General features: G+C 41.2%; 1 protein-coding gene across 1 annotated transcript in view; it reads left to right on the top strand.

The window, feature by feature from the left end:
* Window positions 1-17854, top strand: part of INO80D (INO80 complex subunit D) — a 54073-nt gene extending 36219 nt beyond the window's left edge. Inside the window, exons 8-11 of the mRNA XM_083348186.1 lie at window positions 7135-7268; window positions 8334-8551; window positions 9883-10040; window positions 11487-17854. Of these exons, the coding sequence (XP_083204312.1) occupies window positions 7135-7268; window positions 8334-8551; window positions 9883-10040; window positions 11487-12658 (1682 nt within the window). The 3' untranslated portion in view covers window positions 12659-17854. The remainder of the gene's footprint in view (window positions 1-7134; window positions 7269-8333; window positions 8552-9882; window positions 10041-11486) is intronic.
* Window positions 17855-19290: the final 1436 nt, after the last annotated feature.

The raw sequence follows: 19290 nt of genomic DNA, 5'->3' as shown, positions 1-19290 counted from the left end.
ATAAAAATAAAGATAAAATGGTGAATGCATTAGCTGTAGGAGTAGATACGTTCTGCTAATTATTTTATTTAGTATTATGTGCCAAATTTCTATCTGCTGAATCTTCAGGACACAGTGACTTAAAATACACTAAAATGCAACAAAAATCCAAAGAATAATGAATAATAAAATATAATATACAATAATAACGACAGACATCTGTTGTGTAGTGGGTTCTGGAGACCAGGAAGGATGCCGAGATGATGAGTACAACATAATAGCTCTTTATTTGGTGGAAGTGACTGTACTGGGGAATAGGGGCTAACTGCACTCTTATATATACCTGGCCAGTACCTGGCCAGGTATTCAACCAACCAATCAGATTGAACCTCTGTTTCCCACCGAAAATGCTTCCCGCCAAAACAGTTACAGTTCAACGCCTCCTGGTGGTGACTCTTATACAAGCTTTAGGTGTTCCAATAAAGCCTAATACATAACACCCCTTCCCCCTTAAGGATGAAACTATATACACATATAATGAACTTACATACATGACAACCAACTTCCCAGTGGACCTAGCCCCCGGCTACCCTTATTTGTGCACATAGTCCGTGAGGTACGCGGGTGGCCTATGGGGCTATATGAATATCTTAGGGTCTCTTCCCCCTTGTGGGCTGGCACCTTACTCGGCGTATCCTGGACATCCAAGTTATCCTGAACTGGAGAGTCTGCAGGTAAGCTCTGGCTGCCCGTTTCTGGTGGACCCACCCCATAGTCAGACCCTGTGGCAGGGTTAACCCTGCGGTCTGGGGAGGGTTGCTGTCCAGGTTGATCGGGGTTCTCCTGGTCCTCCTCGGGCTCGGACGCAGTTGTTTGTTGGTGGTGCTGGTAGGGAGAATGTGAGCTAGCTTGTGTGCCAGCTTGGAAACTCAATGAGGGGTAATTTTCTCCGTGGTCGCTTATTGACTGTTCTGGAACTCTTTTCCTTACTTGGTCTATGTGCCGTCTGACCTGACGACCCCCCTCCACCCCTACTACGTAGGTTAAAGGCCAAGTTTTGTCAACCACCACCCCCGAAATCCACAAGTGTCCCGGACCATAGTTTCTGGCCCAAACCAAGTCACTTGGGGTTTGGGGTTGTGCGGCCTCAGAAGCCACTCTGTCGGGGTGAAGCCTGTCTAGTTTGGTGATGAGGCATCTGCCCCCATGGAGCTCCGCAGGATTGTTCCCCGTGGCTGTGCAAGGTGTGTTGTGTTGTGATAATAGGAATTCCGCCAACCTGTGGTGCCAATCACTGACGATAATGTGCCTGAGTGCGTCTTTGGTTGTTCTCACCATCCTTTTTGCTTGTCCATTAGTCGACGGGTGGAAGGGCGCGGATGTGGCGTGTCTAATCAAGTTTGCTCTCATGAAGGAAACTCAGCAGCAATAAATTGAGCCCCATTATCTGATACCACAACGTCAGGCAGACCATGTGTGGCAAAAAGTCTCCTGAGCACTTGGATTGTTCTGGCCATGGTCATATTTGGGACTGGCACTACCTCCAGCCATTTTGAGTGGCTGTCTACCACTATTATGAAAAGCTGTCCTTGAAATGGACCAGCATAATCTATTGGACCCTGGACCAGGGTGTATGTGTTGCCTCCCATTTGTGGACAGGCGCTTGGGGCATGTCAGGTCTGGACCTTTGGCAAGAGTAGCATCCCTGTACCTGCTCTTCCACTGCCTTATCTAACCCTGGCCACCAAAGGTAGCTCCTTGCTAAAGCCTTCATGCGAACTATGCCAGGGTGCCCTTCATGTAGAGACTACAGCACCCTATCTCTTAGTGTTGATGGTATAATAACCCTACTACCCCACAACAGGCATCCTTTATGTGAGGACAATTCATGCCTCCTTACAAAATACGCTTGGAATTCTGGGCCTGGACTTTTATCCTGCCACCCTGTGAATACCCAAGACTGAACTCTGCTCAGGATTAGGGTTAGGGTTGCATGGAGAGGGCATTCCGGTAGCTCTTGGATTGCCAGTATCTGCGCAGCTGGCATTGGATCTGGTTCTATGGTTGCTAGGGGTAGCCTACTTAACCCATCTGCATGGCCCATTTCTTTCCCTGGCTTATGAAACAGTTTAAAATTATAAGCTGATAGGAATATGGACCATCTGAGTATCCTAGGGGAGAGTATTTGTGGGGTTTGTTTGTCAGTGGTGAATAAGCCTAATAGAGGCTTATGGTCCGTAAACACTGAACTCCCTACCATACAGATAGTCGTGGAATTTTTTGACCCCAGCCACTATTGCCAGGGCTTCCTTGTCTATCTGTGCATAGTTCCTTTCTGCCCCTGACAAGGTTCTAGAGTAGTAAGCTATGGGAACCTGAGTACCATTTCCCTCCAGATGGCTTAGCACTGCTCCTACTCCATATGGTGAAGCATCGCAAGCAATGCAGATAGGCTTGGTTTGTATGAAATGGGTGACCGTGGACTTGTTGGACAGTAGAGCCTTTAGGTCCTGGAAGCTTTTGTCATGGACCTTGGTCCATTTCCATGCAGCTTTTTTTATCTAGGAGTCTATGCAGGGGTGCAGCTATGGCTGCTTTGTGGGGTAGGAAGGAGTGGTAAAAGTTTAATAATCCCAGAAAGGCTTGCAGTTCCGCCTTGTTCTTGGGAGTGGGGGCCATCTTAATGGCCTTTACTTTGGATTCTGCGGGATGAATCCCGCTGGCATCAATCCTGAACCCCAAAAAGTCTTTGGTTGTAACCCCTATGCTGCATTTTTCTCTTTTTAGTTTGAGACCTGCAGAGCGAAGCCTCTGTAAAACTGCCCTAAGTCTGTCTGCTAACACTTCCTCTGTTTCTCCAGCAATGAGTACATCGTCAAAATAAAGGCATACACCTTGGATGCCCTTAAGTGTTCGCTCCATTACCTCCTGAAAAATCCCTGGCGCTACACTTACTCCAAACTGCAGGCGATTAACTCTGAAGGCTCCCTTATGAGTTACAATTGTTTGTGCTGCTGCTGTCTCCATGATGACTGGCAGCTGCTGGTACGCCTGCGCGAGGTCTAGTTTAGCAAAGATGGTGCCGCCTTGGAGGGAAGCGAGAATGTGGCTGACCGTGGGAACCGGGTAAGCGTGCTGGTTTAGGGCCTTATTTAGAGTGCATTTATAATCAGCACAGATACGGATCTCCCCGTTAGCTTTGAGGGGGGTGACTATTGGGGTCTCCCACTCTCCCCCTGTCGGCTGCAGGACCCCCTGTTCTACTAGTTTATCTAGCTCTTTCTCAATTTTGTGCTTGAGTGCGAAGGGGACTCTCCTGGGTTTGATTCTAATTGATAAGACATGGGTTTAATTTAAATGAAATGTGGGGCCCTGTGTACCTCCCCAGCTTACTATCGAATACATCTGCAAACTCTTTGCAGACAGATTCAATGTTGTGTCCCTGCAATCTGTGGATGCTCGATATTACAATGCCCAATGCCTCAAACCAGTCCAACCCGACTAAACTGGTCCTACGGCCTTCGACTACGATAACATCCAAGTGCCCCTGAAACCTCTGCATGGAAAGGGTGGCCTGCCCCTTAACTGCATGGAAAGGGTGGCCTGCCCCTTAACTTTTACTGGGGCATTTTGGAAATCGGTTAACATGATGCTGGAGGGCCTCAGTTTAACCCACTGCTTGCTCCAGCTGCAAACAAGTTTAAATGTCTCTTCGGAAATAATCGAGACTGCAGAGCCAGAGTCTAGCTCCATTTTACAAGGAATGCCTTGTAAATGGACTTCCAATCTTAGTTTGGGTTTAAGTGGTCAGCGGGCCCCGGTTTGGCAGATGGCCCTCCAGCTTTCAAAAAACCCCACGCTTGTCGATCTCCGGGCCCCGGTACCTTTCCATGACGAGTTCTCCGACTGTCGCTTGGGTAGGCCCTCTTGGAAACGGCTATTGCAGACTGCTGCGATGTGGCCCAATTTTCTGCAGGCCCAACACGTGGCCGACCGGAACTTGCAGTTTACCCACGGGCGGTTGCCTCCGCAGCCTCCACATTTCTGGGAGGGAGCTGCCTTCGGCTGGATCTCCCTGCGCTCACGTCGTTCCTGTTGTTCCGTTTTTAGCTGGATCAGGTCGATGTTGGGTTCTTCCTCGTCTGTGTGCTCGCCGTACATAGCGCCTTCGTTGTGTATCGCTTCCTCTGGGCTGCTGGGCAGGGGAGTCTGTACCGCTTGCACCGCGCCTCCAGCCGCCTCGTCAGCCAAGATCTCAAGCATTTTGGAGAGTTATATCGGGCCTTGTGAAAAGCCTCTGTTGCAGTCGCTTATCTCTTAGGCCGCACACAAGCCTGTCCCGAAGTCTCTCCAGGTTGGAGAACTTGCAGAGACAGGCAGCCTGTCACAAGGCTGCGATAAACTCCGACGCAGATTCGCCCGGCTGTTGTACCCTCTGGTCGAATCAGAACCGCCAGGCCAGCTCGGACATTCGGGGCTTGAAATGCCCGTTCAGCTTTTGCGTGAGGTCTCTGTATGAGACGGTTTCGATCGGCGTGGGGGGGAATAGGCTTTCGGCCAAGTCGAATGTGGCAGGCCCGCTTATGCAAAGCAAGGTTTCTGCTTTTAGGCCGTCTTCGGCAATTTGGTTCGCCCGGAGATAATTCTCGACTTGTCCCAGGTGTGATGGCCATTGTTCAGGATGGCGGATGTCAAATTCTCTGGGCTGGCCGACCTTCAGCATCTTCATCTTGTTCTCGGATCCTGCTCCGCTGACTCAGACGGTGGTTCTGAGTATGTGAGACCGCTAGCGTGGTGACTAGCCGGCGATAGGAGGGGGGGGGGGAAAGATGCCTCTTTCCTCCAGCATGCGAAGCCGTCCCCTGTGAATTCAGCTCTTTAATGCGAAGCAGGATCCCATCCTCGTCACCACTGTTGTGTAGTGGGTTCTGGAGAGCAGGAAGGACGCCGAGACAATGAGTACAACATAACAGCTCTTTATTTGGTGGAAGTGACTGTACTGGGGAATAGGGGCTAACTGCACTCTTATATATACCTGGCCAGGTACTCAACCAACCAATCAGATTGAACGTCTGTTTCCCGCCGAAAATGCTTCCCGCCAAAACAGTTACAGTTCAATGCCTCCTGGAGGTGACTCTTATACAAGCTTTAGGTGTTCCAATAAAGCCTAATACATAACAACATCTATATGGTAACAATCATAATTCTTAAAGATAGCCCAGAGAAACTTCAACTTTAAGCTTCTGGAAGGTTATCAGCAAGAGACCTGTGTTAATTTCTAGAAAGAGCTTGTTTCATGATGTAGGTGTTGTGATGTGGAAGCAGTGCCTTCTAGTGCAGCCCTTTCACCTCCCAGGAGAAGGGGTATCACATATCTCCTGAGGGGACTTAGTTGGGTTGAATACACCTAGATAGATAGTTCTGTAAGTATCCAGGTGCCAAGGTATAAAGAGCATTATTAATCAAAATGAGCGCTTGGAAAACTATTGGCAACCAATGTAAGTCTATAAAATAGGTGCAATATGTTCATTGTTATTAATGCCAGACAACGAATGAGCTACTGCACCAAAGTAAAATGAATTGTAGCAGTCTAACCAAGTGATGATAAGGGCATGAATCACTGTTACAAGGTCCTCCCATTCCAAGTAAGGTTTCAGCTTTATAGCTGATGAAACTGCAAAGGCCTCCTGGACATGGTCTACCTGTACATCAAGCAAAAGCTGTACGTCCAGGAATACATGAATTGCAGAAGCAATGAAATAAAAGGTAAAAATTTCAAATTAAGATTAAATGAGCTCAGAATTTGAATTTTAACACAGGTTTATCTTTAATTTATAGTTCTTCTAGGCATGAAAAAACTTGTAAAGTGAGCAATATAGACAGGAATGACAACGTAGTAGATGAAATAAGAAAATATCTGAGGGAAAATAATATACTGTACATAATCATGCTGAAATGTTTTTAAAAACTGGTCATATAAGCTACTTCTAGGTGAGAGTTGAACATGTTAGCATAATCTACAGACTTGCGGGTTGTACTTTGTTTTCATTAGAAACCTAAAGATTAATAGGAGATGGTACAGAAGAAATAGAACTAAAATGTTGTGAGCCCCAAGATCTGTTCTAAATACCAGCAATAAATGGAGCTTATGACATGCTCCTCATTAGGACCTTCTTTTCATCATGCCTTCTTCATTTCAACAGACTGTAGAATGGGAGAGTGTCACTGGCTGTTGATGTTAAAAAATAGATACCCTGCAGATCATCCAGAGATCTTCATACCATCCTTCATGCTTATGTGCATTAAATTACTTTACAAATCTAGCAGCCATTATCTAAAGTATTGTCTTTACAAGCAATCAATCCGATGAACTATACTTATTTGTACAATTATTTATATCAGTAAATCAGCCTTTCTTTCACACACCATAGATTTTATCATCTAGCTTGTCTCCCCAAGCTTATGGTTTTAACAGTCCCTAGGCATTAGTTACATATTCTTACCCATTGTCTTGCTCCACCTGACATAACATTGCTCATTTGAGTATTTATTAAGTAGAGAAAGGCATGTTAAATATACTGAACACATTTTTAAGACCATGCAGGTGAAGCAGCATTGCATAAAAACATAATTTTGAAGAACTATATCTGTTACAAATTGAGCAAGGAAACATAGCAAGAGAAAGACTAGAGACTGCTAGTTATATACCTTTTATGAGCAATCTAAGTTCATATTCAGGAACCTATTTATTGATTTCCTCTCTGTATTATCTTTCAGAAACAGGATTTTTTTCATTTGTTATATCTTCTATAGATGATAGAAATTTTCCTTTTAATATATTATCTAGTTTTCCATTAGTTCATTAGAAAATAATCTACTCATTATATTCTGTCTTCCTCTGACAATAATAATTAAGAAATTTTAGAAAACGGACAGTGGCTCATTAGCAAAGTACCTACTTCAGTAAACCTATCTTAAGACAATAGAAAATCATTGGCAGTTCTGCTGGAAGGCAGTTTGCTATTAAATCTTCCAAATTTTGAAATACATAAATAAATTATATTTAAAGGTGTGGGGTTTTAAAAATTTGAAAATAAAGTTGTACTCAAATCTCATCAGTATTGCATATTATTCTTTAAGCTGGTATATAAATAGATATCCTCTTGAATCGATCGCAGCAGCTTTTTTCAAGTTGTACAGCTAAATTTGCTGATGGACAGCAATGCTCTGTGCCCGTTTTTGACATTACACACCAGACCCCCTTATGTGAAGAACATGCCAAAAAAATGGTAAGTACATTTGATAGTCAAGCAAAAAAAAAAACCGCCCCAAAACAAAACAACCCCCCCCCCCCACACACACATTCAGAACAACAGAAGTTGTAGCAGATCAACAGGTAAGCTCTAAGTGCTGAGTGTTCCACTTTCACAGTTCTTTTCAGAAGGCTATAAAATCTTTTGCCAGTTATGGTTAAAAATATAGGATATCCACTAACTTATTGAGCTAACCAAAGGAATAATGGGAAGGTACCTAAGCTTCCTGTCGTAGTTTGATGCAGGCTGCACTTAACTCAGGATCATTCTAATTTTGTGAATGAACAGTTGCTTGGCTAGTAGCATGGAGCTCACCTTTCCTACATTTCAAAACTTTCTTCTTTATTACAGTGCCTTTGCAAAACTCATATAAACAAATACACATAATAAATTCTGAATATTGCCCTAGGGTTATTGCTCATTAACTGTTACAAAATATAAATTGTTCTGAGTTCAAAATGGTTGTTTCCCAGTCTGTTTTGATAGCTTTGAACTAAAAATGGCGATGAGTTTGAAACATTGTGTTTGGGGCCAGAAACATTTCCGGAATGATTGAAACTGCCTGCTACAACTGTTTTTAACTTGAATTTGAATTTAAAATTGGCATTCAGATTAAAAATGTTATGTATACTTCTATTACACAGCATATTTGCAGTATTTTCCATTTGTTCTGATAAGCAGGACCATTCTGATAACAGTGTGATATACTAAACTGACTAATCCACTTGACAGAAAGATAATCTGATTATTTCCTACTTTAGCCTCTGTGAGTCATTCTTTCTGATGTATTCAGCATAACTAAGTTTCTAGCCTTCAAATACCTGCCGATCTTATTTTAAATTAATATTTATGCTGTTGTGATTATATTGGGCAATATTTTGGCCTCTACGTGCTGATAGTTCTCTTGCCCTTGCTATGAGGTTCATGGCTGGTTTTTTACGTGTTCAGATATTCTGTCTGAATTTTGTGATGTAATCATACCTCTTGGAATTTCAAGGAAAAGAAAAATATTTGTTAATGTCTTCTTCCCCACCCTGGAAGGATAACTTCTTGAGAGGAGACAGCTGTCGTAAAGTTCAACACCAGCAGCAGAAGAAACCCAGGAAAAAAACGAAGCCCCCGGCGCTTACCAAAAAACACAAGAAAAAGAGAAGACGAGGACCACGGCGCCCCCAAAAGCCAATTCCTCCTGCTGTGCCCCAAGGAAACCTTATTATGCCCACCAGCATCTCACTGCCAATGGAGTTAGCTCATATACGGTCAGTGCCCAGCTGTGAATAAAAATGCCCCATATTTATTTACTGTCCATATTACGTTATTTGTTTCAGAATACAGAATACTTGTTAGTGATTGTTCGACAGTACTGAAAAACGAGACTGGTTGTTGAAACTGCATCCATTGCCTCATCCCTAAAGTCTCAAACAGTTGCCATTTGCAATCTTCACTGTTGGCTTCTGATAAACAAGTTCAGTACGGAAGCCGGCAGGAAGTTGCAGCTTACAGTCGTATAACATCGCACTTAATGGCTCATGGTGGTTTGCTTAACAACTGCACATGGAACTCCTGTCTTAAGTTGGCACAGTCGTGTGACATTGCGCTTAATGACTGAGTTGCTGGTTCCTATTGCAGTTGTTAAGTGAGGACTCTCTGTACTGCAAAGGCAGAATTGTATTTATGCAGCTATTATATATGAGCAAGACAAATTCATTTGTTTATGTCGTTGATGATTATGAGTTTTTAATAACATCTATAGTGCCTCAGTTTATTGACATTTAATATAGCAACCTTGGTGTCACACATACTCCTAAATGTTACCAAAATCAACAAATATGACATGTACTGGTCCTGAAAGCAATCATTGTACAGATTTTTGATGCTCTACATTTCCTCTGGATAGAAGCTACTATTTATCTTACAGTTTACTCTTCAAAGATAATTATTTTTTCATCAGTTCCTATGAATTTCTCCCTCTTATTTAACTTGGAGAAGTTAATACTGCCTACTAGCACTTCAAACCGCATTATATCTCAGGAATATTAAAAAACGTGGTATTAATTTCTCTTCTGACAATGTGCTCTCTGAGTTGGAATCCCAGTACATGATCACTAGAGGTCCCGTGTCTATCAAAGAAAGCTATTTGGACCCATGGTGCAAATGGCATGAGTGACGGGTGCATCCCATGTCCCTATTTTTTAAAGACATACTATATTTGTACCTGCTCCTTAAAGCTATATTTAAATTCCTCTTGTCTAATAATATGAGTGTCTGACAGTGTTACAACCTCTGACACAAAGGTAGGCAATGGCCTTTTCTGTGTCAATCTTCCAGCTCTGATGTTAGCCACGCTGTTGGGAAAAAGAAGGGAGATATGGCTTCCTCACCTGTCAAATTGCCTGTCAAAAGCATTTTCTAATGTTAGGATTCTGGTGTAGCCATACAAGTTCCTCTTTTCTCTTCACGGATTTAAACTCTATTCGGGGAACTGTTTAAAACATTTGAAAAGAGAGACAGAATGTTTCACCATAGCTGGGTGATCAGTACTGGATCTGGTTCTCCACCAAACCATTTGACTACCTTTCCTGTATCTCAGGAGTCCCTCCACACCTGAGCTGAGTACAGATGAGCTGCCAGATGATATTGCCAATGAAATCACAGACATTCCACATGACCTGGAATTGAATCAGGAGGACTTCTCTGACGTCCTACCACGACTGCCTGATGACTTGCAAGATTTTGATTTCTTTGAAGGTATTTTGTTTTGTTGTCACATGACGTTCAGTGCTAACCGAGTAGATGCCACTCAAAGCTGAGCTGTAAGATAAAAGGGTGACTTGGCATTTTGGAACCAGTTTTATGATTTAAAAATAAAATATATTGGGGAAACTGCTGAAAGATGGGAATGGAATAAGAAAATGGCTCAAGGTTTGTTCTAATGCTGCATGTCAGATAGATGTTATTGTTCCCTACCTGAAAGAAATCAGCTTTGAAGCGATGTGATTTTACTACACTGGTCTTTTCTGCCTCACAAAACCGTATTATATTTTCTTTCCATTGAGTTTTTATAAGGTAATGTATATAAAGGGGTTTTGACAATGTTAATATTATGTGGCTTTTTATTTTTACATTTGTCTCCAGGTTTGAGGTTCAGTTGCTGATTTTGTTATTTACAAAAGAAAGTTGAAGTTTGAATGTAAAGAAGGCTAAGTTTTACAAAAGGCTTGCAAACAAAATGCAGCTCTGAATAAAAAATAATTGCAACTGCCCACCGTGAATCTTGCAAGTCTGCTATTACAGAAAACTGTCTTCCTTGAAGCACGTTCCTCCCTCCCATGTACTTTCCATGATAATAAGATCGATCTTAGTTCTTCTTTTTATTTCCCCCATTTCAAAAGGTGACAAGCACCAGTAGGTGAAAGGGCTTTTTCAATCATGGCTTACTTCCCCAAGGAGGTTTGCATCAACATCACAATTTTCACTTAACTATTGCTTTAGTGTCAGATTGGAATCTGGATTTTCTTTTAAAATGTCATTGAATGTAATGTTAAATATCTTTTGTTCTGCTGTCTTATTTTTTTTTTATTCAAGGAGTTCATATATTTTGTTTAATATTAGCCACGTGCATAATTATTGAAAAATTTGAAAGGTAATAAATAGTATAAGTAAATCAGAGATTAGTACAGATACTGCATGTTTTTTGAAATAATTGAGAACTGTATTTTCTCTTTTCTCCCTTTATATGTCAAAATCTTAATCTAAGAAGATTTGGCAAAACTGCTTTGGGTATACTGCATTCTGAGAATTAACCATCCTTATTGTTAACAGTGAAATTGAGTATAGTATACTGGTTAAGGTGCTGGAAGACCCAGATTCTAGTCCTCCCCTAGGCATGGAAACCTGACTTTGGAACAGTCACTTTGGGACAGTCACTCTCTTTCAGCTGTAGACTAGGGAACTGGGGGGGGGGGGGAATCTGCCTACCAACACTGATCTGGGTTAGCTTCCTATTTACACAAAAAGAATATTTCATTTGGTAAATCATGGAGGTTCTTCTGTTGCAAACCACAGATTTTGGAGTTACCTGTTAGATTATGAGTTTATGACATCTCTGCAACGTTAAATAGCTTCAACAGCTTGTCTCGAGGTATATGTAAGAGAGAGGCTAATTTTTTTATTTTATTTTTTACTTTGATGAAGGTAAAAATGGAGACCTCCTTCCTACCACTGAAGAGGCAGAGGAACTGGAACGGGCCTTGCAGGCTGTAACTTCTCTTGAGTGCCTGAGTACTATTGGTGTGCTCACTCAAACAGATGGCGTGCCAGTTCAGGAACTATCGGACAGAGGAATAGGGGTGTTTTCCCCAGGTGCTGAAACTTCAGGAATTCAATCACTGAGCCGAGAAGTCAATGCAGATCTAGGTGAGCTGCTGAATGGGCGCATAGTACATGATGACAATTTCTCTAGCCTGGATCTTGATGAGAACTTGCTCCGTTCTGCTACCTTATCCAACCCATCTACGCCCCTGGCAGGGCAGATTCAGGGGCAATTCTCTGCCCCAGCCAATGTTGGCCTTACTTCGGCTACTCTGATAAGCCAGAGTGCGCTTGGGGAGAGAGCCTTCCCAGGACAGTTTCAAGGACTTCACGATGGCAGCCATGCCTCCCAGAGGCCACACCCTGCCCAGCTGCTAAGCAAGGCAGATGACCTAATCACCTCACGACAGCAATACAGCAGTGACCATTCACACTCCTCACCCCATGGAAGCCATTATGACAGTGAGCATGTGCCATCACCTTACAGTGACCATATAAGGTCCCCCAGTTCCACCTCTTATTCTAGCGATAATTTGGCAGCTACTTTCTCTACTGAGATGCCCATCATAGCACAGCATCTGCTCCCATCGCAACTGGAGGTGCCGCTTAGTGGTGTGGTGAATCCTAGAACTCACTGGGGGAGTCTCCCCGTAAACCTTGGTGACCCTTCTCCATTTAGTAACCTGCTTGGTGCAGACGGACACCTCCTTTCCACTTCCCTGTCTACACCACCTACTACATCGCACTCAGAAACCACCCAGCCTGCCTTCGCCACCGTAACCCCCAACAGCTCCAGCGTTCTTCCGGGGTTACCGCAGACCAGTTTCAGTGGCATGGGTGCTGCATCTTCTGAACTCATGGCCTCCACTTCTCCTAAGCAGCAGCTCCCACAGTTCAGTGCAGCCTTTGGCCACCAACTAAGCTCCCACAGTGGCATTCCCAAGGACCTGCAGCCCAGCCACAGTTCCATAGCTCCTCCAACTGGCTTTGCAGTAACAGGTGCCACAGCTACAAGTACCAATAATGCATCAGCTCCTTTCACCACCTCCAGCTGAGTTTGTCTGCCTGTGAACGACAGGCAGTTTGGGTACCTTATGTAATCATCATTGCATCCACCACCACCACCACCACCTTTTCTCTTCCTGGTTTTTGTCACCCCTTCTTTTAAAAGACTTTTTTATTTAAAACAAAAAAGAGGGGCAAATGTCCTGATTCAGTAGAGACCAGGGTTTTCCTGTTAAGCTCTGCTCTAATTATCCTATGTGCTGTTTATGTATTGGTGCTCATTTATTTCTGGCAGGTTGCTGTACTTATCCAGTTAATACATGGTTAGGGAATACAGCACAGATACTGGATGAATTTGATTTTAGTCAAAAAAAGGGGGGAAGATGTATGTAATTGACCTTAGAATCAGAAATGAGAAGATACCTCAAATAAAACAATTGCAAGTTCCTAAGGTTCAGATTGGACTTTCCGTCCCATTAGCATCTGGGGAGGAGATGGGAGTTGCTTCATTTTTGAAGGCATGGGTGGGATGAAAGTCGCCCTTTTTAATTTGATAACTGGGCACTATAGAATTAAGCCAAGACCATAATCCAGTTGTTAATTCTGTCATCTTAACAAGTGGGCCCTTGACCTCTTCTGTGAGTTTAGAGGTGTGTTTGTGTGTGTAAGTATATAGATGGATAAATGGCAATTCTTTTGTTTTTTGTCTTGAAGAAGCTCCTCAAACTAGTGACTGTTCCTACTAAGATTGTTTTTATGCGCGCGTGTGCGCACACACACACACACACATACACACACACATTCATTGAGTCTATTAAATAGAAGGAAGATTGTTTGAGTAAATCAAATTGTACTTTTCTAGTATTACATCATCATAGTTTTTCCCAGTCTTCTCATAATCCAACTCAAGTATTGAGGATCTATTTTGTTCTGTTCTGTTGTGTTTCCATCAAACCAATATACATTAGAACTGGTGTGATTATTTTGCATAATAATTGCCATCTACAGATATTTAAGGCCCCTTAAATTTTCTACAGCACTAGAAAGCCTTCAGTGTACCCCATAATATTTTAGAAACAAGTAGGTATATTTTGGGAAATCAGGCATGGAAAAGAACCAACATTCTACACCACTGAAGTTTTTTAAAAAAATTACACAAGGCGTTCTTTTGCTTTTTATCATTGTTTTCACTAATTAAGTTGGATTTTTTTTAAGGTTAAGGGATTTTGTTTGTCTGTTTCATGCTCTTAATGCTGAAGAGATGCAACTATCCCAACTATAAGGAGTTTGTCAGCATAAGGCTGTCTTCTCCATGAAATGCTATTTATCAATCACATTCATCATTATACCTGCTTCTTCTCCACCCCCAACAACACTTTGTATTTGTGATTTTGGTTCTTCAAAAAATGAAATTAGATGATGCATTTTACTTGTCATGAAGTCAGATTCTTTCTAGTGGAAATAATCCTTTCTATCTGGAGTTCCCTCCCACCTTCATTGGGGGGACATGGAAACAATGGCATGTCATTCTTAAGAACAGCCTTTGTTATATGTTCCGGCCGAAGGTTTAAACTGTACATAATTGCATCTAATTTTATAATATATTTTTAAAAAATTGAAGAGAAAGCACACTTTAGTACGTTGTTTTTATTGGTTTTAGATTAGGAACATAAGCTCTGATTTTTCTTTGAGGGTGAATCGGCTATTTCCTACAACAGACTTGGAATCCACTTTCACTGGTGCTCATGTATAAAATCTGACACAGGTCTTTCTTTTCTCAAACTTTTCAAGGAAAGAATTTTCCAGGAATTGCCTGTTGATAAATAGAATTATTGCCTTCTCTCTCTCTTTTTTTTTTTAAAAAAAAAGCTGTGCTGCTTATTATTCTGAAAAGATCAGGGAGTTAGGAGTTTGCCCTTGGGGGAAAAAAAAGTACCTAGCCAGAAAACACATTTGTGCTTTGAACTTTGTGAACTCTTCCCTCTTTCCCTGCATTAAAAATGAATTGTATAATAAACATTTAAGTGTGATAAAAGTACATTTGTAATGTAAATCTTTTTAAGTCCTACGAAAGAGCTGAAGTAAAGGCCCTTACCTCTTTCTTATTTCACTTCAGTGCATAGTGCATTGGGACATGAGGCAGAACGCAATTCCCCATCTCCCTTCCAGGCCTTGTCTTTTTGCTGAAGAAAGTTTAATTCCCCGTTTCCCAAACTTTTCACACAATCTGAAGAGCTGAAATTATTTCCTCTCATAGAAAGATTTGGGGGAATGATAAAATGCTGATCAATGCTAGTTGGTTGCCTTCTTCCCCATATCTGAAAATGTAGCAGGGTTGCCAGGATCCAATGAAAGGGGGGGGGTGTAGCCAGCACACTTTTTTCCCCACATTCGTCCTCTGAAAAGCTGCTTTTAAAAGTCAACGGAGAGCAGCATCCAAGGCTATAATGTGGTGAGTGGAAATTGGCCCATTGAAGTCTTTTCCCTACCGTCCTCACTGCCTTCCACAAACAAAGCTAACACTGTTCTGAATATAACCCAGGGGCTGTGCTGGATCAATTGTATTGCCTATTACGATTGAAATGAATGGTCCCACCCTTCCCCACACAAACAAGGTTTGTGTTTCTATTCTTTCCCAGTTCAGGGGCAAGGATGAATCCAGCCCATTTTGTTTCCGTTTTTGAATATCCACAACTTCGTCCGCAACAAAGGTTATTTGTTGACGATGAACTTAGCCTGCTTCTACCAAGCAGAATTAAGATAAATAAATAAAAGTACAATAGACCCAAAGGTGAAGAGGAAGTTTCCCAAGGTGTCTTGGGAACTTGCAAGTGGGGGTGGGAGCTTATCTCCCCCACCCCACCCCACCCCACCCATGATCAGCCATAGTCTAATGGGAAGGTCAAACCCAATAAGGGGAGAAGAGTTAACATTTGGGCAGGAAGCAGATCATATTTTAGGTTATAAGCAAGGCTGTCTTAGTGTAAATTAAAAACAAAAATTCAAACTAGGCTTTCTGGTTCCTTAAGAAATTACCTTTGTTGATAACAATGCGTTCAGCAACAGCTCTTGTTTCTCCTTTTCACTGTTGGTTATTCTTAACTCTTTCTCTTGCTTATTGCCTTTTGAAACTCCCTTCCCTCTAGCCAAAAAAAAAAAAAAATACAGAACAAATTCTACAGAACAAACACAAACAAAATGTGTTTCAACCAAATATACATTTTTCGTGTTGTACTGTAGATAGCAGTTTCAACTGAATCTTGGGAAGTTTCATTCACAGGTTTTGTTTTATTTCACACATTTCATGTTTTTGTGAATTCCTTTTGTTTTTCTGTTAATGAACCTGAACTAGCATCCAGTTCTATGATATGTGTCATAATAAGGCAGAACATATTTCATGTGTGGTCAAGGCAGATAATATGACAGAGTAATATTCTTGTAAGTGGCATTTCCCTGAAAAGTACAAATGGCCCTAAAAGAGGAGGGACCAATTTTGCATAGTTTTGGCATGTTAATAAAATAGCTTGAAAATAGTAATTTCTCTGTATTATGATGCTCATGAGAAAATCCCAAAATGTGTTTCTCCTTAACAATCAGTTCTTATCTGATAAACAAATGGTACAGTTTTTGTACATTGATGTTTGAAAAAGCTAAAACAAGGCTTGTGAGACTGAAAAACAAGTTAATTTATTTCTGTGGCAAATTAATCTGTATAAATGGTGCCTTTCTTCCTTTCTTTCTTCCCACTGCTGTTCTGGTGTGCCACTTAGCTTTCAAGTTGTCTCCAAATGAATAGGATTTCTAGAAAGGCAAAGGAAAGTATTGTAGCCTCCTCAGCATTGCCACTGGAGGGCAGCATGCGGAAAGATTTTTTTTTGTCCCCGCTGTAGGGAATCTCAGATTTATAGAGACCCCGTATGTAGTATCCAGTTTGACCTGAAACGTGAGAGAGAGAGAAAAAACACTCAGGGCTAAAAAAAAAGAATGAAAAATAATAATTCTGTTATAGTCTTAACTCATTAAATGTGCAAGCCTATGTGTATATACACCTTTTCACACTCTAAACATATGAACTGGATTCGTATGTTGAGCTTGAACAACTAATGTGTGTCTTTCCTTCTAGGACCAGTGTCCATTATTAAATGTATAGGATGGTAATATTCCCAAATCTGTCTTGCCAGAAAGGTGCACAACTGCTTTGTGCCATAGACTGGGGCTGAGTTATCTTGAAACAACCCTTGACTTGCAAAAAGAAAGAAACAAGGGAATGGATCTAGCTTGAAGAAGTGGACAGTTAGGTTGTGTAATGAAATATCTGTTTCTCTTGAGAGAATGGAGTTGATTGTGGACCAGTTTCTGTGAATGGTGATGCTGATTACTAACCAGTTTGGGGCATGTCTCAGGGACTCCATACAGAAATAAGAGCAGGGAAAGTATTTTTAAGCAAGTACATTTTGCAGAAATACAGAGTATGTATCATCCAAGTATGAGCACTAGAAGGAAAAAGCCATGTTTATTTTTGCAGCTCATAAAGAGAGGTGCATGTTTCTGTGTGTGTTAGTGTGTATGTGCGTGCGTGTGCGCATGTGCATCATTCTCCTCTAGAAATGGTGCCGAAGTCCGACATATAAAATCTTTTCCTCCACTGTGCTCAGCTTAGGCTTTTTCTCTTTGTCATGCCAAGGGGATTCAGAATACTTAGTGTAGGTTTTGGGTTTTTTTTTTTAAAAAAAGGTATATTAATTTATGCTTTAACATCACCTCATAAATTATTTATACTAAAAGTTATTGACTGTAATGAATTATGCTACAAAGGTGTTTTAGCTACAAAATTATATGCATTAAAAAAAATTACGTCCCCCCTCCCCTCCAATGAAGCATCTTTTTTACACTGGATGTTTGCTGTGTCAAGGTGTACAATTATTCTGTGCTATCTTACAGATATAAATATAGAAATAAAAATATAAAACATAAACTGAAAGTGTTATCTTGTATTGCCAAACCTTCTTCTTGTCCTTTTGGCGCTCTGATTTTTTTCTGCAATCATCTCTGTAACTCTGATGATGATTTGCTTTAGTTACAGTGTAAAAAGAATCAGAAGTTTTGCAGCTGGAAATTGTGAAATGCATTCCAATTTGCTCTGCAGGTTGGAAGTTCAAATGGAAACACATGAGTTCTAGAACCCACAGTGTCTTGTCTGGGAATGTCTTTCTTTCTGTCTTCATCACAAAGGAATTCCCATAGTGACTTATAAATAGAACCCATTTATCTTGTGTGCATTTATGTATACGTTATACACAGAACACACAAGCATATGTATAAATACCAATTGAGGGAATTGTACGTATGATATACAAATGTTTCTATAGTCTGTGAGTCACCAATTTTATCTTGTTTCTAGAAAAAAATGGTCACTAATGGAGATGATAGAATGTATTGTGGAAATACGATTTGCTTGGGTGAAGTTCATTTTATGCTCTCCATTGTGCTTTTTGGCTTGTTTCAAGGCTAACTCTACTATCATGTTTTCTTGTTTATTTTCTGTTTTCAGAATCCAATTATACTGGCCCCTGTTAAAATGACAGGAAATGCTGTAATTCCAAGATAGCCTTTTAACTTAAATAAATACCGGTAGATAATAAGTGGGATGCTGATTTAAGGAGAGTTTAAGGTGGATATACTACATATGATAGAAACACTGAATGTGGGAATCAGCTTTGCAAAATTTAGAACAATTTTAATCTTTCCTGCCTCTTGATTTTGAAACAATATACTTAGTTTGTTACTTGACATGTGTGATGTGGCTTCCTATCTTCATATTAGCTTTTCACATCAATATACTATACTTCTGAAGGGGATCAGGTGCCTGAAAATCTTGTTTGATGGCTTTTATATAGAAATAATACAGCTTTTTACTCCCAAAGATGGCCACTCTGATAATTATTTTAGCTACTGTTCACTTGATATTTTGAAAAGAATGGCTCGGTTCTCACTTGGCTCAGTGCAAATTTAACTCTGACTCTCCTTCCTTTTACCATATTACCTATCTCCCCCCTTCATTTTGACTACTCATCAATATTGAACAGAGCTACAGTTCATCTAGATTTTCCTCCTGAATAAGATCTGAATTCATTTTAAGCCTGATTTCAACTTCTGATTTAAGGACAGTTTTTGTTAGCTTTAACCACAGGTAACAGCTGAGCTAGAGCATCAAGTGAAATTATAGCATTGCACAAGCCCCTTCCCTTCCCTTCCCTTCCCAACAAGGACAGCTGTGAGGAAAGAAGAGGGAGAATAGGCATTTTAATCTGCAACCCCGAAAAACCCAATAAAAACCATATTTAGAAAATTTATTTTTGGCAGTTTGCTTTTACCAATTGCCTAAGCTTTTCACTTCTTAAGAGTCAGGGTAGTAACAGAAAGTGGGGGGAGATGAACAAAGCAGAAAAACTCCAAAAGAAGCTGAGCGTTTCTTTGTGTTATTAAAAGTTCAAGAGTGGGTCACTGGCTCCAGCAAACCCTCTTGCCTGTGGGACCTACTAGTGACAAACTCCTTTTGGTCCCCAACCTCCATTTGGAGATTGAAGATCTCACAACCACAATCAATTACTTCTTTGGGGATTCCTCTAATTGGGATGGTAGTACAAAGGAATGTGGGGAGGGTCTCTTGCTCTGCAATGTG

This window comes from Vipera ursinii (assembly GCF_947247035.1).
Source record: "Vipera ursinii genome assembly, chromosome: 1".
Taxonomy (NCBI): Eukaryota; Metazoa; Chordata; class Lepidosauria; order Squamata; family Viperidae; genus Vipera; species Vipera ursinii.
This window is presented reverse-complemented; position numbering and strand designations above follow the sequence as displayed.